This window comes from Xiphophorus maculatus, chromosome 4, assembly GCF_002775205.1.
Source record: "Xiphophorus maculatus strain JP 163 A chromosome 4, X_maculatus-5.0-male, whole genome shotgun sequence".
Taxonomy (NCBI): Eukaryota; Metazoa; Chordata; class Actinopteri; order Cyprinodontiformes; family Poeciliidae; genus Xiphophorus; species Xiphophorus maculatus.
The window spans coordinates 2655962-2671324 of record NC_036446.1 but is presented as its reverse complement, the minus strand read 5'-3'; the positions used below and the strand labels follow the sequence as shown (position 1 = coordinate 2671324).

At 35.7% G+C, this 15363-nt stretch overlaps 2 protein-coding genes across 2 annotated transcripts in view; one reads left to right on the top strand and one right to left on the bottom strand.

Moving 5' to 3' along the window:
- The window catches only part of iqgap1 (IQ motif containing GTPase activating protein 1), a 60746-nt gene extending 50726 nt beyond the window's left edge, over positions 1 to 10020 (bottom strand). The window contains exons 1-2 of the mRNA XM_005808095.3: positions 9783 to 10020; positions 6368 to 6470 (exon numbers count right to left, since the gene is read on the bottom strand). Of these exons, the coding sequence (XP_005808152.1) occupies positions 6368 to 6470; positions 9783 to 9828 (149 nt within the window). The 5' untranslated portion in view covers positions 9829 to 10020. The remainder of the gene's footprint in view (positions 1 to 6367; positions 6471 to 9782) is intronic.
- On the top strand, positions 9972 to 14937 carry LOC102225815 (cocaine- and amphetamine-regulated transcript protein-like). The gene is made up of 4 exons (XM_005808120.3): positions 9972 to 10052; positions 11820 to 12082; positions 13218 to 13295; positions 14658 to 14937. The coding sequence occupies exons 1-4, from the start codon at positions 10037 to 10039 to the stop codon at positions 14763 to 14765; spliced, it is 465 nt and encodes a 154-aa protein (XP_005808177.2). The 5' UTR covers positions 9972 to 10036; the 3' UTR covers positions 14766 to 14937.
- The last annotated feature ends 426 nt before the right edge of the window (positions 14938 to 15363 follow it).

The following is a 15363-nucleotide window of genomic DNA, read 5'->3' as shown; positions in this document are numbered from 1 at the left end:
AACGATAACATGGTTTGCATCTGTGAGCTGCGGCGAGCGACCCGATCCATGACGATACTCCGACAGCCGTCTGAACGAGCTGCAGGGCATTCCTGCAGGCGCGGCTCAGGCCCGCCGCATGCATTCCCATCGTTCCACACACATCAACACACCGTCTCACCTGCTCACCGCGTGGGTCTGGGTTTACCTGAAACCCTACCTGACGGAAAACCCCAACAGTCTGGGAGACTCCTGACGAAAACACACCGACTGGGCTTCAATAGAACACACAAAACCTGCAATTTATCCAGTAAGCCACAGCAGAACATCAACCTTTTGTATTCCTCTCATCAAAACTGTTTAAAAACAGCGAAAAGGAGAATATTTCCCAACTGCTTCAGGTATCAAAACTGTAAAAAAACCTAAATCTTACCAAGTATTTTTGGTCTATTTTCTAATGTAAACAACTTAGTACACCTGAAATAAGACAAAATAACTTGAAAGTAACTTTACAGCAAGAAACAGGACAATAACTCCTTAATGTTGATGAAAAAGTACTAATTAAAAGTTAAATAATCTGCCAGCAGAACTAGTACATTTCACCAATATTAAGAAATTATTGACTTAAACAAGCACCAACATCTTTATGAAAAGTTATTGTTAGTTTTATTTTGATGAAATATTTGCACAAAAACTAGACCAAAAATACGTTATTTGCAAAACCACTAAATATTGTAAAGTTTTTCTGTCTAGTTTCTAGTGCAAGTATTTCACTAGAAACTACAAGTAATTATTCAGCAATAAATAGGAGCTGGTTTTAAGTCAATAACTCTACAAAACTGAAGTTCCACTGGCAGATTTCAATTACAACTAGACATTTTTCATCAATATTAAGTAAATATTATCACACATATATTTCTTAAAAGTTACTTGGAAGTGAACACTTTGTCTACTTTCAGGTGTACTAAGATATTTGCAGTAGAAACTAGAGCAAAAAACACTTGGCAGGATTTTGTGTTTTTGCAGTGCAGGTATCAAAAAAATATGCAAACAAAGACTATTTTACTACATCAAACTATGATACAAAATGTTGCTGCCTTTGGCATAAACTGCGTGTGGCTCATGAAAAACCTCAGTGCTGAAAACTACCACATGGAAATGATCAGAGGCGACGACCGCCGTGAGTCAGCAAAGCAAAAACACAACCAGGTCCCAACTTTCCTGTTTCATTCAAGCTGCAGAGCAACAAAGAGGAAAGTCCAACACAGGAAGCTTTAATCAGCATGTGAAAAGTTTTAAATCCTCCACAAATACACAAAAATCCTTAAAAAAAGAAAAAAACGCCTAAAACTGCTCTAATCTTTCAAATATACCTTAACATTATGAGTGAGAATTAACCATCATTTATGGTTTATGGTGATAAATTTTCATTTATTGTTGTCATAATAAATTCCAACCAATTATGTTTAAAACTCCAAAAGCTGTTCTTACTGTCAGGATTCATATTTGACCTTTTTCTGCACAACGGGTTCAGTAGAAGCATCAATAAATTTGAAAATAAAGTTACCATGTGCAAATTCGTGATACAAATCATAATTCTGGAGAAGAAGCGCTTCACAAACGGAAATGTTTTTCAGGAGCACTGATTGTGTTTGTTGGGGTTTACCTGCTGCGGCACACTGCAAAAACACAAACTCTTACAAAGTATTCTGTTTAATTTCTAGTGCAAATATCTTAGCACGCTGAAATTAAGACAAACCTAAGACATTTGCACTGCAAACTACACTAAAAATTGGTATAGTAATATTTAGTGTTTTTGCAGTGCAGAGCCTCGGACACTAATACGGGTTTGTTCAATAAAAACAGAAGTGCAGACGTAATTCCTTCCCTTTGTGCACTTCCACATTTTCATCTGCAGGAAACGCCATCACAACGATTTCTCAAAGAAAATAAAAAAACGTGAACTGAGCAGCTGTGGAGGTTTATGTTTTAAATCCTGAAGTTGAGATATTTCTACCACCTGCAGCAGCAAACGGAGCACAGAGATAAATCTCAGAGATCACACTGCTGCGCCAAATGTGATTTTTTCTATTCCTACTTTGGTCAGGAAATGGCCCAATTTACACAAAGCATGAAGATGGAGTTATGATAATTTCCCTCGGAGTTCCTGCAGAAAAAAGACGACAGGCTTCAGCCGGAGGGAAACCGGAAAACCAGATCAACCGAATCATCCAGGGATTTCCTGAACGTCGCAGATGAACGATAACAGACCAGCAGGCGACGGATCCGCCATTTCTTTTTCTTCAACACACTTTGCAACAGCAGCCTTCAGCTTGCACCGGAACCTGTCGCCACGGCAACCTCAGGTTTCTGTGGCAACAGAGTGTGTGTTTGAAGGGGGGGGGGGGTATACCAAAAGAATCAGCAAGGACTGAGTCACTTCCTGTCTCGCGCGATCCTTCCTCTTTTGAACCTGCCGATATTTTTTCAAGTGCGTCTGCTGACTGAGCCGCCGGGACGCAGAACCGACCGCGCCTACTTCATCACTCACTGCTGGCCCTGTTTAACATCAGGCTGGTACTAAATACATGAAATATAATTTAAAGGCAACATTTCAAGATATCTGCTGAACCGTAACATTAAATTCTCGGAGAGGAATGTGAGAAAATATTCAGGAAACTAAGAAGAAATTGGGCATAATTTCAGGCTGATGGGTCAAATACACTGCAAAAACTAAATCTTACCAACTATGTTGGGTCTAATTTTAGTGCAAATATCTTAAGCAAGATACAGAAGCTGGTTTTAAGTCAATAATTCCTTAATGTTGATGAAAAGGTTCTTGTTCCGCTTGCAGATTTAATTTATAATATGTAAAAATATGCTGTTATAAGTTAAATAATCTGCCAGCAGAACTAGAACTTTTTCAGTGATATTAAGGAATCATTGACATAAAACAAGCTGCTATATCTTAAGTTACTTGTAAGTTAATTTTGTCTAATTTCAAAGCATTAAGATGCTACAAATCAGACTAAAGATACTTGGTAATTTGGTGTTTTGTGTTCTTGCAGTGATGAGTGGGACTTTTATTGAGAAGTAATCTGATTATTTTTTATTCTCCAATAAAAAAAAAAAAACTACAAAACAAAAGAGACGAAATTGAAAAGGTTGTTTCAATTTTGAGCCATCAAATTAAAAAGCTCCTGCAGTCGTTTCCAAACGTTAAACAGATAAACTAACAATTTTAATTTCCTTAAATCCGATGTATAACAGCGCCACCAACATAAGAAGGTCTAGTTCAATCACTTTGTCTCAGTTCTGTTTTCACCACTAAGCAACTAACACTGCAAAAAACTAAATCTTACCAAGCAATATACTGTAGTTTCTAGTGCACATATCTTAGTACACTTGAACTAATATACAAATAACTTTTCATTAAGATTTAGGAGTTTGTTTTAGGTCAATAATTCCTTAATATTGATTTTAAAAAGAAGCATCGGTTCCATTTTTCTACGTTAAAGGTCACGATATTTACTCTGCTTTCATTGACTTGTGTCAATAAACTCTGAATTCAGAAAAACAACAGCGGGAGGATCAAACATCCCTGAAAGAGACTTTTCATGCAACACAACAAAAGGTTTTCTGAAATACTAAACAGAAATATGATTAAAACAGAACAGAGTTTGTTTAAGCTCCTGATTCACACGCAGTGAAAGAGGGAAAACTTTCCCACAGGAAGAACAGAACCGTGGGCTCCGGTTTGACTCCATTAATGCGACTCCAGCAGGTCAGAGCCGCGTTACAACTTAGTCATTAACCAGCAGTAACAGACGTGTAACATTAACGCACTGCAAAAACACAAAAATACAAAATCCTACCAAGTATTTTGGTCTAGTTTCTGGTGTAAATATCGACGGCCGAAATGGTTACGTTTAAAGCACTTCACTTTGATTTAAAATGTATTTTAAATCAAACTTTTTGTGCCTTTTTTAAGTTTATCTGCTCAATAATAAATTTAAATAAGATTTTAGACCAAAACATAAAAAGGTTTTGCAGAATTGCATTTAGTTTCTAACCTTTGAGGCTGATTATTTTCTGAATGCTTTGAATTTGAGTAAAAGTAGGTTAATGTTTGTGGTTCTAGTTGCTCCAAATTAATACAGAGTCGTTGTTAATAAATGAGAATCTGTTTTTGTATCTCATATTTATTTCAGATGTTTATTTTTGAGTTTGGGTGCCGCACAAAATCCTCGACAGGGCCCCAAACGGCCCTGGGCCGCACTTTGGACACCCTGATTATAGGTGAAATAATTTGCCAGTGGAACCTGAACTTTTTCATCAATATTAAGGAATTATTTAATTAAACAAGCTCCTGCATCTTGCTGAAAAGGCACTTTTCAACTAATTTTATCTCATTTCAACTGTACTAAGATTTTTCGCACTAGAAACTAGACAAGAATATTTGGTAAGATTTTGTGTTTTTACAGTGTGGCGTTTGATAACAGACAAAACTATTATATATTCCTTTCATCAAAAGCTAAACCCAGTGTTTAAAAACAGCAGCATTTTCAGGTATCGCACTGAAAAACACAAATATTAAGTATTTTTGTTCTCGTTTCTACTGCCAGTATCTCAGTGGACTGGAAAGAAAACAAAAACAAACGCACAAGTAACTTTTCAGCAATGTATACGAACTTGCTTTAAGTCAATAATTTATTCATATTGATAAAAATGAAGTAGTTTTATGTGAAATAATCTGCCAATCTCTCTGAAAAGTTCATTATAAGTTAGTTTGTCTAACTAATGACTAAGTTAGACAAACTAACTTAAGTGAAACTAAAATATTTGCACTAAAAACTAGACCAGAAATACTTGCTAAGATTTTGTGTTTTTGCATTTTAAGTACAAAACTTGGTGACGTAAATATCTGAGAACTTCCTGCTTGGAAAAAAACTAATATATAACTCCACCTTAATGGCTGAATTAATCAGCCATTAATTCAGAGTTTTTATAGTTTACTACAAGGCTTTGTTTCCCTTTGAACAGCCTGAATTCCCTCATTTAAGAGAAAAAAACTGGATAGATTAAATATACTTCAGCAAGAACATTTAATCTGTTACATATGTTAGATTAAATAGTTTCTAAAAAGTTTTCATTTTTGCACAATTGCACAAGTTTCCACCTCACTGAGCTGCACAGAAGAAACCGTGAGAGGTAGATTTTAGTGGTGACGCTCTCTATCGCTGCAGCTTCCTGCAGATTTCAAATCTGAAACCAACACTTGATTTTTCCAAATATAGATCAGAAATGTCACACCAAACATCTAATCAGAAGCATTTATCTGAAGTAGAAATCCACAGAAACTGCATGGATTTCCAGTTCACCTCAAGGCCAGCATGAAACTAAAAAAATAATCTGAGATGGACTTAAAGTTTTATTTTGATATTTTGTGGTAATGCTATGACAATGATAAAACAGTAAAAACTATTTATTGCTTCATTTTAGGTTGTGACTGTGAGTCACAGTAATTACAGCCCCACAAACACAAATGCTGCTGTTGAAAAACATTCCCATCTGCTTCTTCAAGACACCAATCACATAAAGACGTTTGATTCATATCACTAACATGAAAAACCTAAATACATTTAGTCATATTTTCACATTTATTGATACTTTAACTGAAGAAACAGTAGAAAAAAAATAGTAAAGTTAATAATTTGGACAGTTTGGAGGAGTTTTAAACATCATTAAATCCACCAACCACAATTCAATCAGCAAAATAACCATTTGCAATACGTCTTTTTAGTCCACCAATCGCATAAATATCATTAAACTGCAAATCTTAAATGCATTTAATCATATTTTCACATCTATTAGTTATTAGTTGAACAAATTGTAAAATGATCCATTCAGAGTTTTGGGGCCTTTAAACAATTAATTTGACGTTTTTGTGTCAATAAATCAAAATTTTTATCTTAGTAAGAGATTTATCACGATAAATAATAAACGATACAATAAAAGTCCAACTCCAATCAACACCAGCAACATTCCCATTTGTAATTTCATTAGGACACAAATAAATGTGATTTTATCCCCTAAACTGCGTTTGGTAACAGCTTCTGATCATATTTTCAAATTCTGTGACAATAAATCAAAACTCTCATCATAGTAACAAATTTATCACGATAAACGATAAACGATCCATGTCTGAAATCTCAATCAACTCCAACTAACAGAGGGAGACTTGAAAACCCAAAACCAACAAACTCCACCAGCCATAAAGTCCACGAAAACGACTTTATGATCAACGGATCATAAAGAAGTCACAGAAAGGCTGGTGGAAAGTGAAACCCAGTGGTTCTGGTTCTGGTTCGGCCCAGCAGCCTCTCACCTTTTGGCTTCCTCCAGGTGACACAGATATTCGTAGGCCATGTTCTGCTGCCGCTGCTCGTCCATCTCCTCCGCCGTGAGCCGCTCCACGCCATCCAGGACGGCTGCACACAGAACACAGTGTGTGAACCATGCAGGCCAGGGCTGTCCAAAGTGAGGCCCGGGGGCCTTTTGTGGACCCCGGACTCATTTTGTGCGGCCCCCCAACTGCAATTCAAAAACGATATTACTTTGCCCCGCAGACGTAAACTTTGCAATCAGGACAAAAAATGTTACCAACGTCATTTTCCTGCAGAGGAAAATGTAAAGTACAACACAACCAAGTTTTGTCAAAAGGTAAAATCAAGTTTATCCAGAGACTTTTACTGAAAAGTCGACTTTACTGCAGAAATTTTGTTTCGGAGACCTAATTCATTTTATTTGTTGTTTTATTTATTTGTGAATATTTAAAATGTCTTTGAGCTCCGGTGTTGAATGTTTGTTAGAATTTAAAGTTTTTGAGAATGTTTTCCTCCATTACTATTATTCAATTACCATTATGTTACTTAATTATTATTTATCGCGATAACTTCTGGGACAATTTATCGTCCAGGAAAATAAGTTATCATGACAGGCCTAGAAATGTAAAAACGACAGAAATAACTTCTGGAGGTTTAACTTGATCTTTGATTTTGACTGATTCCCTGCAACTAATGATTAGTAATTGATTATTCTAATGATTAGTCAGACCTTTAAAAACTGCCACATTTTTCATTTGAACACCAATTTTCTCTTAAATGCAAAAAACAAATTCATTCATTTGTAGCAAAGGAAAAATCTTCAGTTTAAAAATACTTCCAACAATCAAACAATCTTGATTATTATATTATTATATTAATTTATGGTTAATCTAAAAACAATTAACCAATTAATAATTGGATAGCAAAAGGTGCTTAAAAGGAGATAATTTTTTAACTGAATTTAAACCAAGTGAAGATAAAACTGCCTGTCAGGAGTTTTGGTGAAACATATTTACAGAAAAATAATTTATTTTTATCTTAAATGCAAAATTTATATATTTATTGTTCAGTTTTGGCTTCATTTCTGCTCAGTTGTTCTTTCAGCAAACGACCATCTTTGACTCGGTGTGCTCCAGTTAACAATTTATCGATTACAATAATCAATTTATCTGATTAAACAAATATTTTTAAAAAGTTTCAGGTTCTTTGATGGAAGCAGTTTTAAATCCAGATAAAGAATTAATTTACTTTCATGCCTCAACTGTCCTGCTTTTAAATATTAAAGTTCAAACAAAAGTTTTAAAAAGTTGCTGCTTGAAAAACACAAAAGTTTGCAACAAGAAATGCAACAGAAACAGCTGAGCTTTGCCAGCCAGCTGGATGAAAGCAGGTTGTCCTTTTACAAGACAAAACCCTTTTAACTCATGTTATTTATTTTGGGTTTTTTCTCGTTTTTGATAATATTGTGTTTTTAGTCAAGGTTATCATCCCAGCCTTCTTTAAATCCAGAAAAACGATGCATCAAAGTTACATTTTAACCAAAAATATTCATCGTTTTTAGTTTTGTTGCATTCAGTGACCAAGAATAAAAGTTGAATCTTCACAATATCAGGAGAAATCGGAGAAATCGGCCCAGTTCCAATCTGTGGAGTGAATCTCCAATTAGATCCTGATAACTTAATTTAAACGTAACGATAAAACGCCAGAGTGGGAAAAAAATGTCTCCGTCCAGGAAGGTGGTTCCTCCAAACATCTTGCACAAGAAGCCGACCTCATCCATTAGTCATCTACCAGTCAACACACGTCAGGGCTCCTCATGTCAGCATGCACTGCAAAAACTCAAAACCTTACCAGGAATTTTACTGCAGACATTTTAGAACATTTAAATAAGACAAAACTAACTTACAGGGAACTTTTCAGCAAGAAATAAAAGATTGTTTTAAGTCAAAACATCCTTTATTTTGGTGAAAAAGTTTTAGTTCCACTGGAAGATTATTTCATTATAAAAATACATTTTAACCCACGTTGCAAATAAAATAACCTGGCAGGAACTGGTACTTTTCACATCTATATTAAGGGATCATTTACTTAAAACAAGCTCTGTTTTTATTGGAAAGTTACTTTTAAGTTTGTTTTGTCTTATTTAAAAGTGACGTAAGATACGTGCAGTGGATACTTGACCAAAAGTAGTTGGTAAGATTTAGTTTTTGCAGCGCAGAACTGATTCCTGAAGCAATTAACAGTTCATTTGTAGTCTTAGTTAATTTAATTAAATTCAGTTACCTTGGTAAAAAGTTACTTGTAAATTCAATTTGTCTCAATTCAAGAGACTTAAATTCCAAGAAAACTTCCGATTCAACCAATAAAACACCATCAGGCGACCAGGCTATTTTCCTAACTTACACTGTTTAAATTTAGTTACATTTTCAGTTATCACACTGTAAAAACTACATTTTACTAAGTATTTTGGTCGAGTTTCTAATGCTAATATCTTAGTACACTTTAAATAAGACCAAACTAACTTATATAAGTTTGTTTTAAGCCAATAATTCCTTAGTATTGATACAAAATGTACTTGTTCCATTGGCAGATTTGCTTTCTCAGCAATATTAAGGAATTGTTTGCTTAAAACAAACTCCTTTAAGTTACTTTTAGTTGGTTTTGAACACGTTGACACTAAAAACTAGACAAGAATACTGTACGTGATAAGGTTTTGTGTTTTTACAGTGTGCCAGCGAGACCGCAGCTTTTAAATCCCAAATTAAAGTGAAGGGAAATATTTTAGGGCTCAAAGCCAAAAAATGTTTCACCACAAACGTATATACTTGGAAAAAAGAGAGAGGAGTAAGACGTAATTGCGTGAGAACCAAAAAAAAAAGAGCTAAAATGACTTCAAAATGTCTCCAAAAGCGAAATAAGGGTTGGCGTTCAACGTGTGTAATGAAGTTTAATCAATAAATCTGGGAATATTGATGTTTTATTGGTGAAACCAAAAGAAATGAGGATCAGTTCATTGATTTTCTCCAAACTTTGCCAGCTGGTGACCCAGCCGCCGACCTGCGGGCGGTGGAAACTGGTTTCCTGAGAATCTGGGAAACTTTGATCCTGACTCGTGTCAGTATTAAATTAATCCATAAAAATTAAAAACTTGTAAAGGAAAAGTTGTGCAGAGCGAGAAAACGGGCCTCCTCCCGCCGCACTGCTGCGGAGAAAACGCGGAAGTCGTAATAAAGCTGTGAACACGCTGTCAGAGGTAAACGCCAAACCTGGAGGGCTGGAGCCACTTTTAGGGAATCTGTTAAGAGTTTGCATGAGGAGGAAACGAGCTGGAGCGCCAAGCGGCTCCGCTCTGCGCCAGAAGAGTCTGAAAACTGCGCAGATTCATTAGAAACGAAGCGTGAAGAGTCAGAAACTTACAGCCATATCTCGGCCGCTGCCCGTCTACGTCGTCTGAAGTTGACATCCTCCCGTTCAGAGAAACTCTCCGCGCTCCACGGCTCGCCTCACAAGAAGATTTCAAACTTTGCGCACGGATTGATCCGCTCTTTCCAGACTCTGCACTGCGCCAAATTCCGACAGAAACCCGTTCAGGACCCTTCGGCCCTCTTGTTTCCTCTTCTACACAGTTTGAACGGAGGCTCTCTTTTTTTCTGCTTCTTCTAACCTCACTGATGTCACTGCAGCAGGGTGTGTTCTTAATCCTGAAGTATGCGTTTCAGGAAACACAGCGGCGCGCAGCGGCTGAAGAAGCAGCGCCCCCTGCTGCTCATTACGCGAACTGCACCACAAAACTGCCTAAAGTTACATTTTACAAACATAAAGCATTTATTTTATTTTTAGTGAAAGACCAACAACAGGACATAGATGTGAAGTAACTCTGCTTTTAGTCAAAAAAATAAGTAAATCCGTCCCGTTAATAAATTAAATCCAGTAATTTAATAATACTTTACTGGATCTGTAGCTTTCAGTTTACCTAATGCTAATTATATTTATTTAGCTTTATACTTTATGTGTATTTGCATAAATATGAAAATATACAATTCTATATGTATTTAAATATACAAGAAATTTTAAATGAATATTTCAATATTCTTTGTATATTTAATTAAATATTAATTTATTTTTATATACTTAATAAATATAAAGCATTAGGTAAATAGGTTTAAATCTATAGTGGGATTTTCTCTCATTCAGGGTAAAATATCTTAGAGATTTATAATATCAACGTGTCATACCTTATTATATAAAGATTACAATTAAACAACAATAAAAAATAGTTAAAATCAAAAATTTGCATACTCCAAATAAAAAGACACATATTTTCTTTTTCTCAGTAATTGGAGATAAATCAAACCAAATTTTTTTATTTTAGTTCAGTAAAAATTGCCAGGAATAAAATATTATTTTTGAGATTATAACTTCATTCTTGAGCGAAGGGGAGCTACCGAAACCTGACAGATGATGTTTGAGCTCTTGGCACAATATTTGCTACCAGCGCGAGTATAGTGAGCCCTTATATTGGCAAAATTCTTCAGTGTACATTTGTAGAAAAGAAATCTGTAAATCCGTGTTGATGCAAAATATAAACACGTCTAGCACGTCTAAACACATTTTAAAAACTTAAATATTTCAGTTGTGCTATACATCTAGCTGGACTTAGCTCCGCCTTCGAGGCACAGCTCCTCCCCACTCTGCTCCTTCCGACTAGCCAGCAGCAATTAGCAAACACCTGGTGGAGCTGCTGAGCTCATCACAGGAGCTGCTGCTCAGAGCAACGCTGGTAAAAAAACATTGTTAAAGGGTTGATGGAGGAGCCATGTTGGGATGAAGGCAGAGATTCAGAAAGAGCAGGAGCTTCTTAAAGAGACAGAAGCCCAATTTCAAGATGTTAAATTATGAAGTCAGTTTCTCCTAAACTATATTTGACATGTGTATAACATTTTTATAACAACTGTAACATAGTTACTTGATTGTGCTGTTAAATGGCTCCTTTAATAAAAAAAAACGAATCATCCAAAAATCCTCAAATGGCCCCCAGACCAAACTTCGGATTCCTCAAAAACACAAACTAGTTTCTACTGCAAATATCTTGAAATAAGACAAAACTGACTGAAAGCTCCCATTTCAGCAATAAACAGGAGTTTGTTTTAAATGAATAATTTCTTAATTTTGATGAAAAAGTTTTAGTTCAGCTGATTATTTCACTTGAAACGAAACATTTTTCTCTTCTTAAAAGTGAAATTATCTGCCAGTGGAACTAAAACTTTCCATCAAGATTAAGGAATTATTAACTTAAACAAGCTTTGATATCTTGCTGAAAAGTTACTTACAAGTTATTTTTGTTATATTTCAGGTGTAATAAGATTTTTGCAGTAGAAGCTGAACCAAAGTTACTTGGTAGTATTTTGTGTTTTTGCACTGTTGGACTCTGTCTCTCCTTTTGGCCTCTCCCAGGCGGAGCTTCGCCATTCTGCATAAAACAAGAGAGAGAGGTTCTGCTGTTGAAGCGGCCGGGTCTCTCCGTTCCTCCATCTGATCTGCTGCCTTCTTCCGCCTCCTCCTCTTCCTCCTCCAGCACCATGGAGAGCTCCGGGTTGCTCCAGGCTCTGCTGCTCCTCAGCCTGCTGTGGGCCCGGTGTCACGGCCAGGCGCCACCGGACGTCTCCGCAGACGACTTCCAGGATGAGAAACTGGACCCAGCTGCAGACCGAGACCTGGTCAGTGACTCCAAAAACACCAAATGTTAAATAATAAAAGCTTAGTTCCTCTGGCAGATTATCTCATTTGGAAAAAGATATTTTAAGATGCTATAAGTGAATTAATCTGCCACTTTTTAAAGGCATTGTTTACTTAAAACAAGCTCCTATTTCTTGCTGAAAAGTAAATTTTTATTTAGTTTTGTGTTATTTCAAGTGAACTAAGATATTTGCACTAGAAGCTAGACAAAAAAATACTTTTTGTTTTGCAGTCTGATGAGTCTATAAGTGATTTGACATGAAATTTGTAAAATGATTATTAGTATTGTTTATCTGGGATCTCATTTTCAGAGTTGTTGATTTCTAGAATTCACATTTTGCATAAATATATTTTAATTATTTATATATTTACAATTAAACTTTATCTTTCAAACTGATCTGTATTGATAGTTTTATAATTTTATTTGCTCTGGTTTCTCTGGCTGCATCAAGCTTCTTGTTTTTAATAAAAAACTGTCGTATGAAAACAGCAACCGGCTGCAAAATGACCAAAGGCGCATTACAGATAGGATGACGAATATTTACTTCACAATCTGAATAAGATATAATAAAGTATAATTCTGCTCACACCCCAATTCTGTGGTCCATTAAGAAACTGATTAAACTAATAACTGTTCAGTAATCACTGAAGTGACCAGGCATCATGTCATCACCCTGTGGAGAAAGATTAAATCTGTGAATATCTGTTTAATAAATCAATAAAAACGAGAAAAAACTTCCAAACAAAAATAAAAAATATATAAAAGAGATGAATAATAATGAATAATTTGTCATAAGATTGAAAAGAAAACAAGAAAAACAGAAACAAAAGAGTCATTTATCTAAAATATGTCCCTTTTTAACATGAAATATAACATATTTCTGTAAAATACAAAAAATGCAAAGAAATATATATATATATATATTGCAACAAAAACTTTTGCACAATAATGAATGTCCGTCTTTTGTGCAGCAGATTTATACCAAATGAGTTAATGAGGAAAAATGTTTAAATTGACAACAAATCCATAACATCTTCTTTACATTTTTCTTCTCTTCTACAGGTAAATAAATTTCTCTAAACCTTTAAAATCCTTTTTTGTTGCTGTTTTTGCAGGTGGAAGCTCTTGAGGTTCTTTTGGGTCGGATCCACAGCCGGGTTTCTTCCACAGAGAAACGAGGGAGCATCCCGCTGGTGAGCGCCGCTTCCTGCATTAAACTGATGCAATGCAGCTGATTTTAAAGCTCCATTCACTCATTTATAACGTCTGCTGAGTCATTATTCTGTGCTGTAAACATCTTTCTGCTCATTGTTCATTAAAAGCCTGTTGAAAAGCAAACCTGCTGCCACTAATTAAAAGATAACAATCCTCTGTAATTACGGCTCAAATAAAGATTAAACCTGATTTCAGGCCATGAAAGCCTCTCAGAAAATCAATCAACGCTGAAACTACAGACTCAGTTTGAGCTAATGAGCGAGATCCAATTATTCCGATGAAAAACGTTTAGCTGATTTTCCCTCTTCTGACTCTGATTTATGCTTTCAATTTATTCAGAGGAAAAACATTTGAAAGTTTAATCAAAGGTTGAAATAATAGACAGAAATGACAAAAGACATCAGGCTTCAATATGGCTGCAGTATGTAACTTTTATAAAATAATGTTTTTACATATTTGTTAAAATTTTCATTACTAGCTGTAGAAATACAGCACTATTATTGACAACCAATCAGGGCCAGGAGGCGGGTCTTAGTGCTGTCAATCACTCTTGTGCTAGAGCTAGTTCAACATAACATAGCCTGCTACGTATGCTAAAGCTAATTAGCATAGCCACTGATGATGGCGGATAAACAGTTTTCCTGCAATAAGTTAGCACATTGAGCAGCATACAGTAGGTTGATTGACAGCGCTAAGACCCGCCTCCTAGTGTTGATTGGTTGATTTTGACCGGGAGCAATAAATGTTTGCAGACTGCGATAGTAATTCAGGAAGGAGATGGAGGAAAACATTTTTTCTTTGACAGATTATTTGCCTCACAACAAACTGTTCGAAGAAACAAGTAAATATCTGAGTTTGAAAAAGTTTAAAATCCCCTTAAAAAAAGCTAAAACAAATTTGGGAAACATCTCAGAAATTTAAAAAAACTGGAAATAAAGTCAAATAACTGCTATAGAAAAAACTCAGAAATTTTTAGACTAATCTCTGAAATATTAGTCTCAAAATTTGAAATATTTTGAGTTTAAAAAGTCAAAATATTTGACTTTTTAAACTCAGATTTGTCAATGTTTTTTATTATCTCAAAATTTCAGAGTTTTTTTCTAGCAATTATTTTACTTTTCAATCTCAAAAATGTTCATGTTTCTTCTTGAAAATTTCTTAGGTTAACATTTCTGAGTTTATTGGTGGAAATGTGCTCCTTTTTTTCACCTACAGCAGCCCTAATACACCAATAAGTATGGATGAAAAAAACATATTTTTGTAACATTTAGATGCTGCAGCTTTAAACATTTAGTTCTGACTGAATTTGGAAAGTTTTACCGCCTGTCTGTCCCCCTCAGTGTGGGATGGGGGGCCGCTGCGCCGTGAAGTTCGGCCCTCGCATCGGGAAGCTCTGCGACTGCGGAAGAGGCGCCAACTGCAACTCTTACCTGCTGAAATGCATCTGAGGAGCTTTTTCTTTCTCCTGACTTCCTGCAGGGCTGAACATCCTTCAGCTTCCAGCCCGGTCGCCCAATTACTGTCCACATCCGCCGTCATTTGTCTTCCTCCGTGCGCCGCTGCTGCCTGAGGTCTAGCATGTGTTTTCCACTCCTGACAGCGGCCTGAAGCATGCAGATGCTGCCTGTCCAATAAACCCATAGTCAACATGCAAACCAGCAGCTTCCCTTTCTTTCATTTCTTACAGCAAACTTCTTTTTCAGGCTTTGGTTTGGATTTAACTTCAGAAACTTGTGTCCATAAAGATCATTTAAAGATCGCCTAGCAAAAAATGAAGTGTGTTTTTGTCATGAAATCAAGCTGGAAAGAACATCTGGAATATTTTTTGACCTCATCAGTCCATAACTGATCTATGGCAAGCCGTTTTGACATAAAATCAGTTTAGTCAGTTTACATAATTATTTTTGACTAGACACAACTGCAATTTGACAATCTTGAATAATAATTTAAGATATCTGAATTCACATTCTGGCTAGTAATAAAAATAATAATTTAAGATATCTTCAGTTACATTTCGACGGATGAAAGTTCCTTTCCAAATATTTC

Excerpts from the sequence above, each read along its gene's own strand:
- LOC102225815 (XM_005808120.3), top strand. Across the intron at positions 12,083-13,217 it reads CAGCTGCAGACCGAGACCTG|GTGGAAGCTCTTGAGGTTCT; the intron begins GTCAGTGACTCC and ends CTGTTTTTGCAG. Across the intron at positions 13,296-14,657 it reads AACGAGGGAGCATCCCGCTG|TGTGGGATGGGGGGCCGCTG; the intron begins GTGAGCGCCGCT and ends TGTCCCCCTCAG.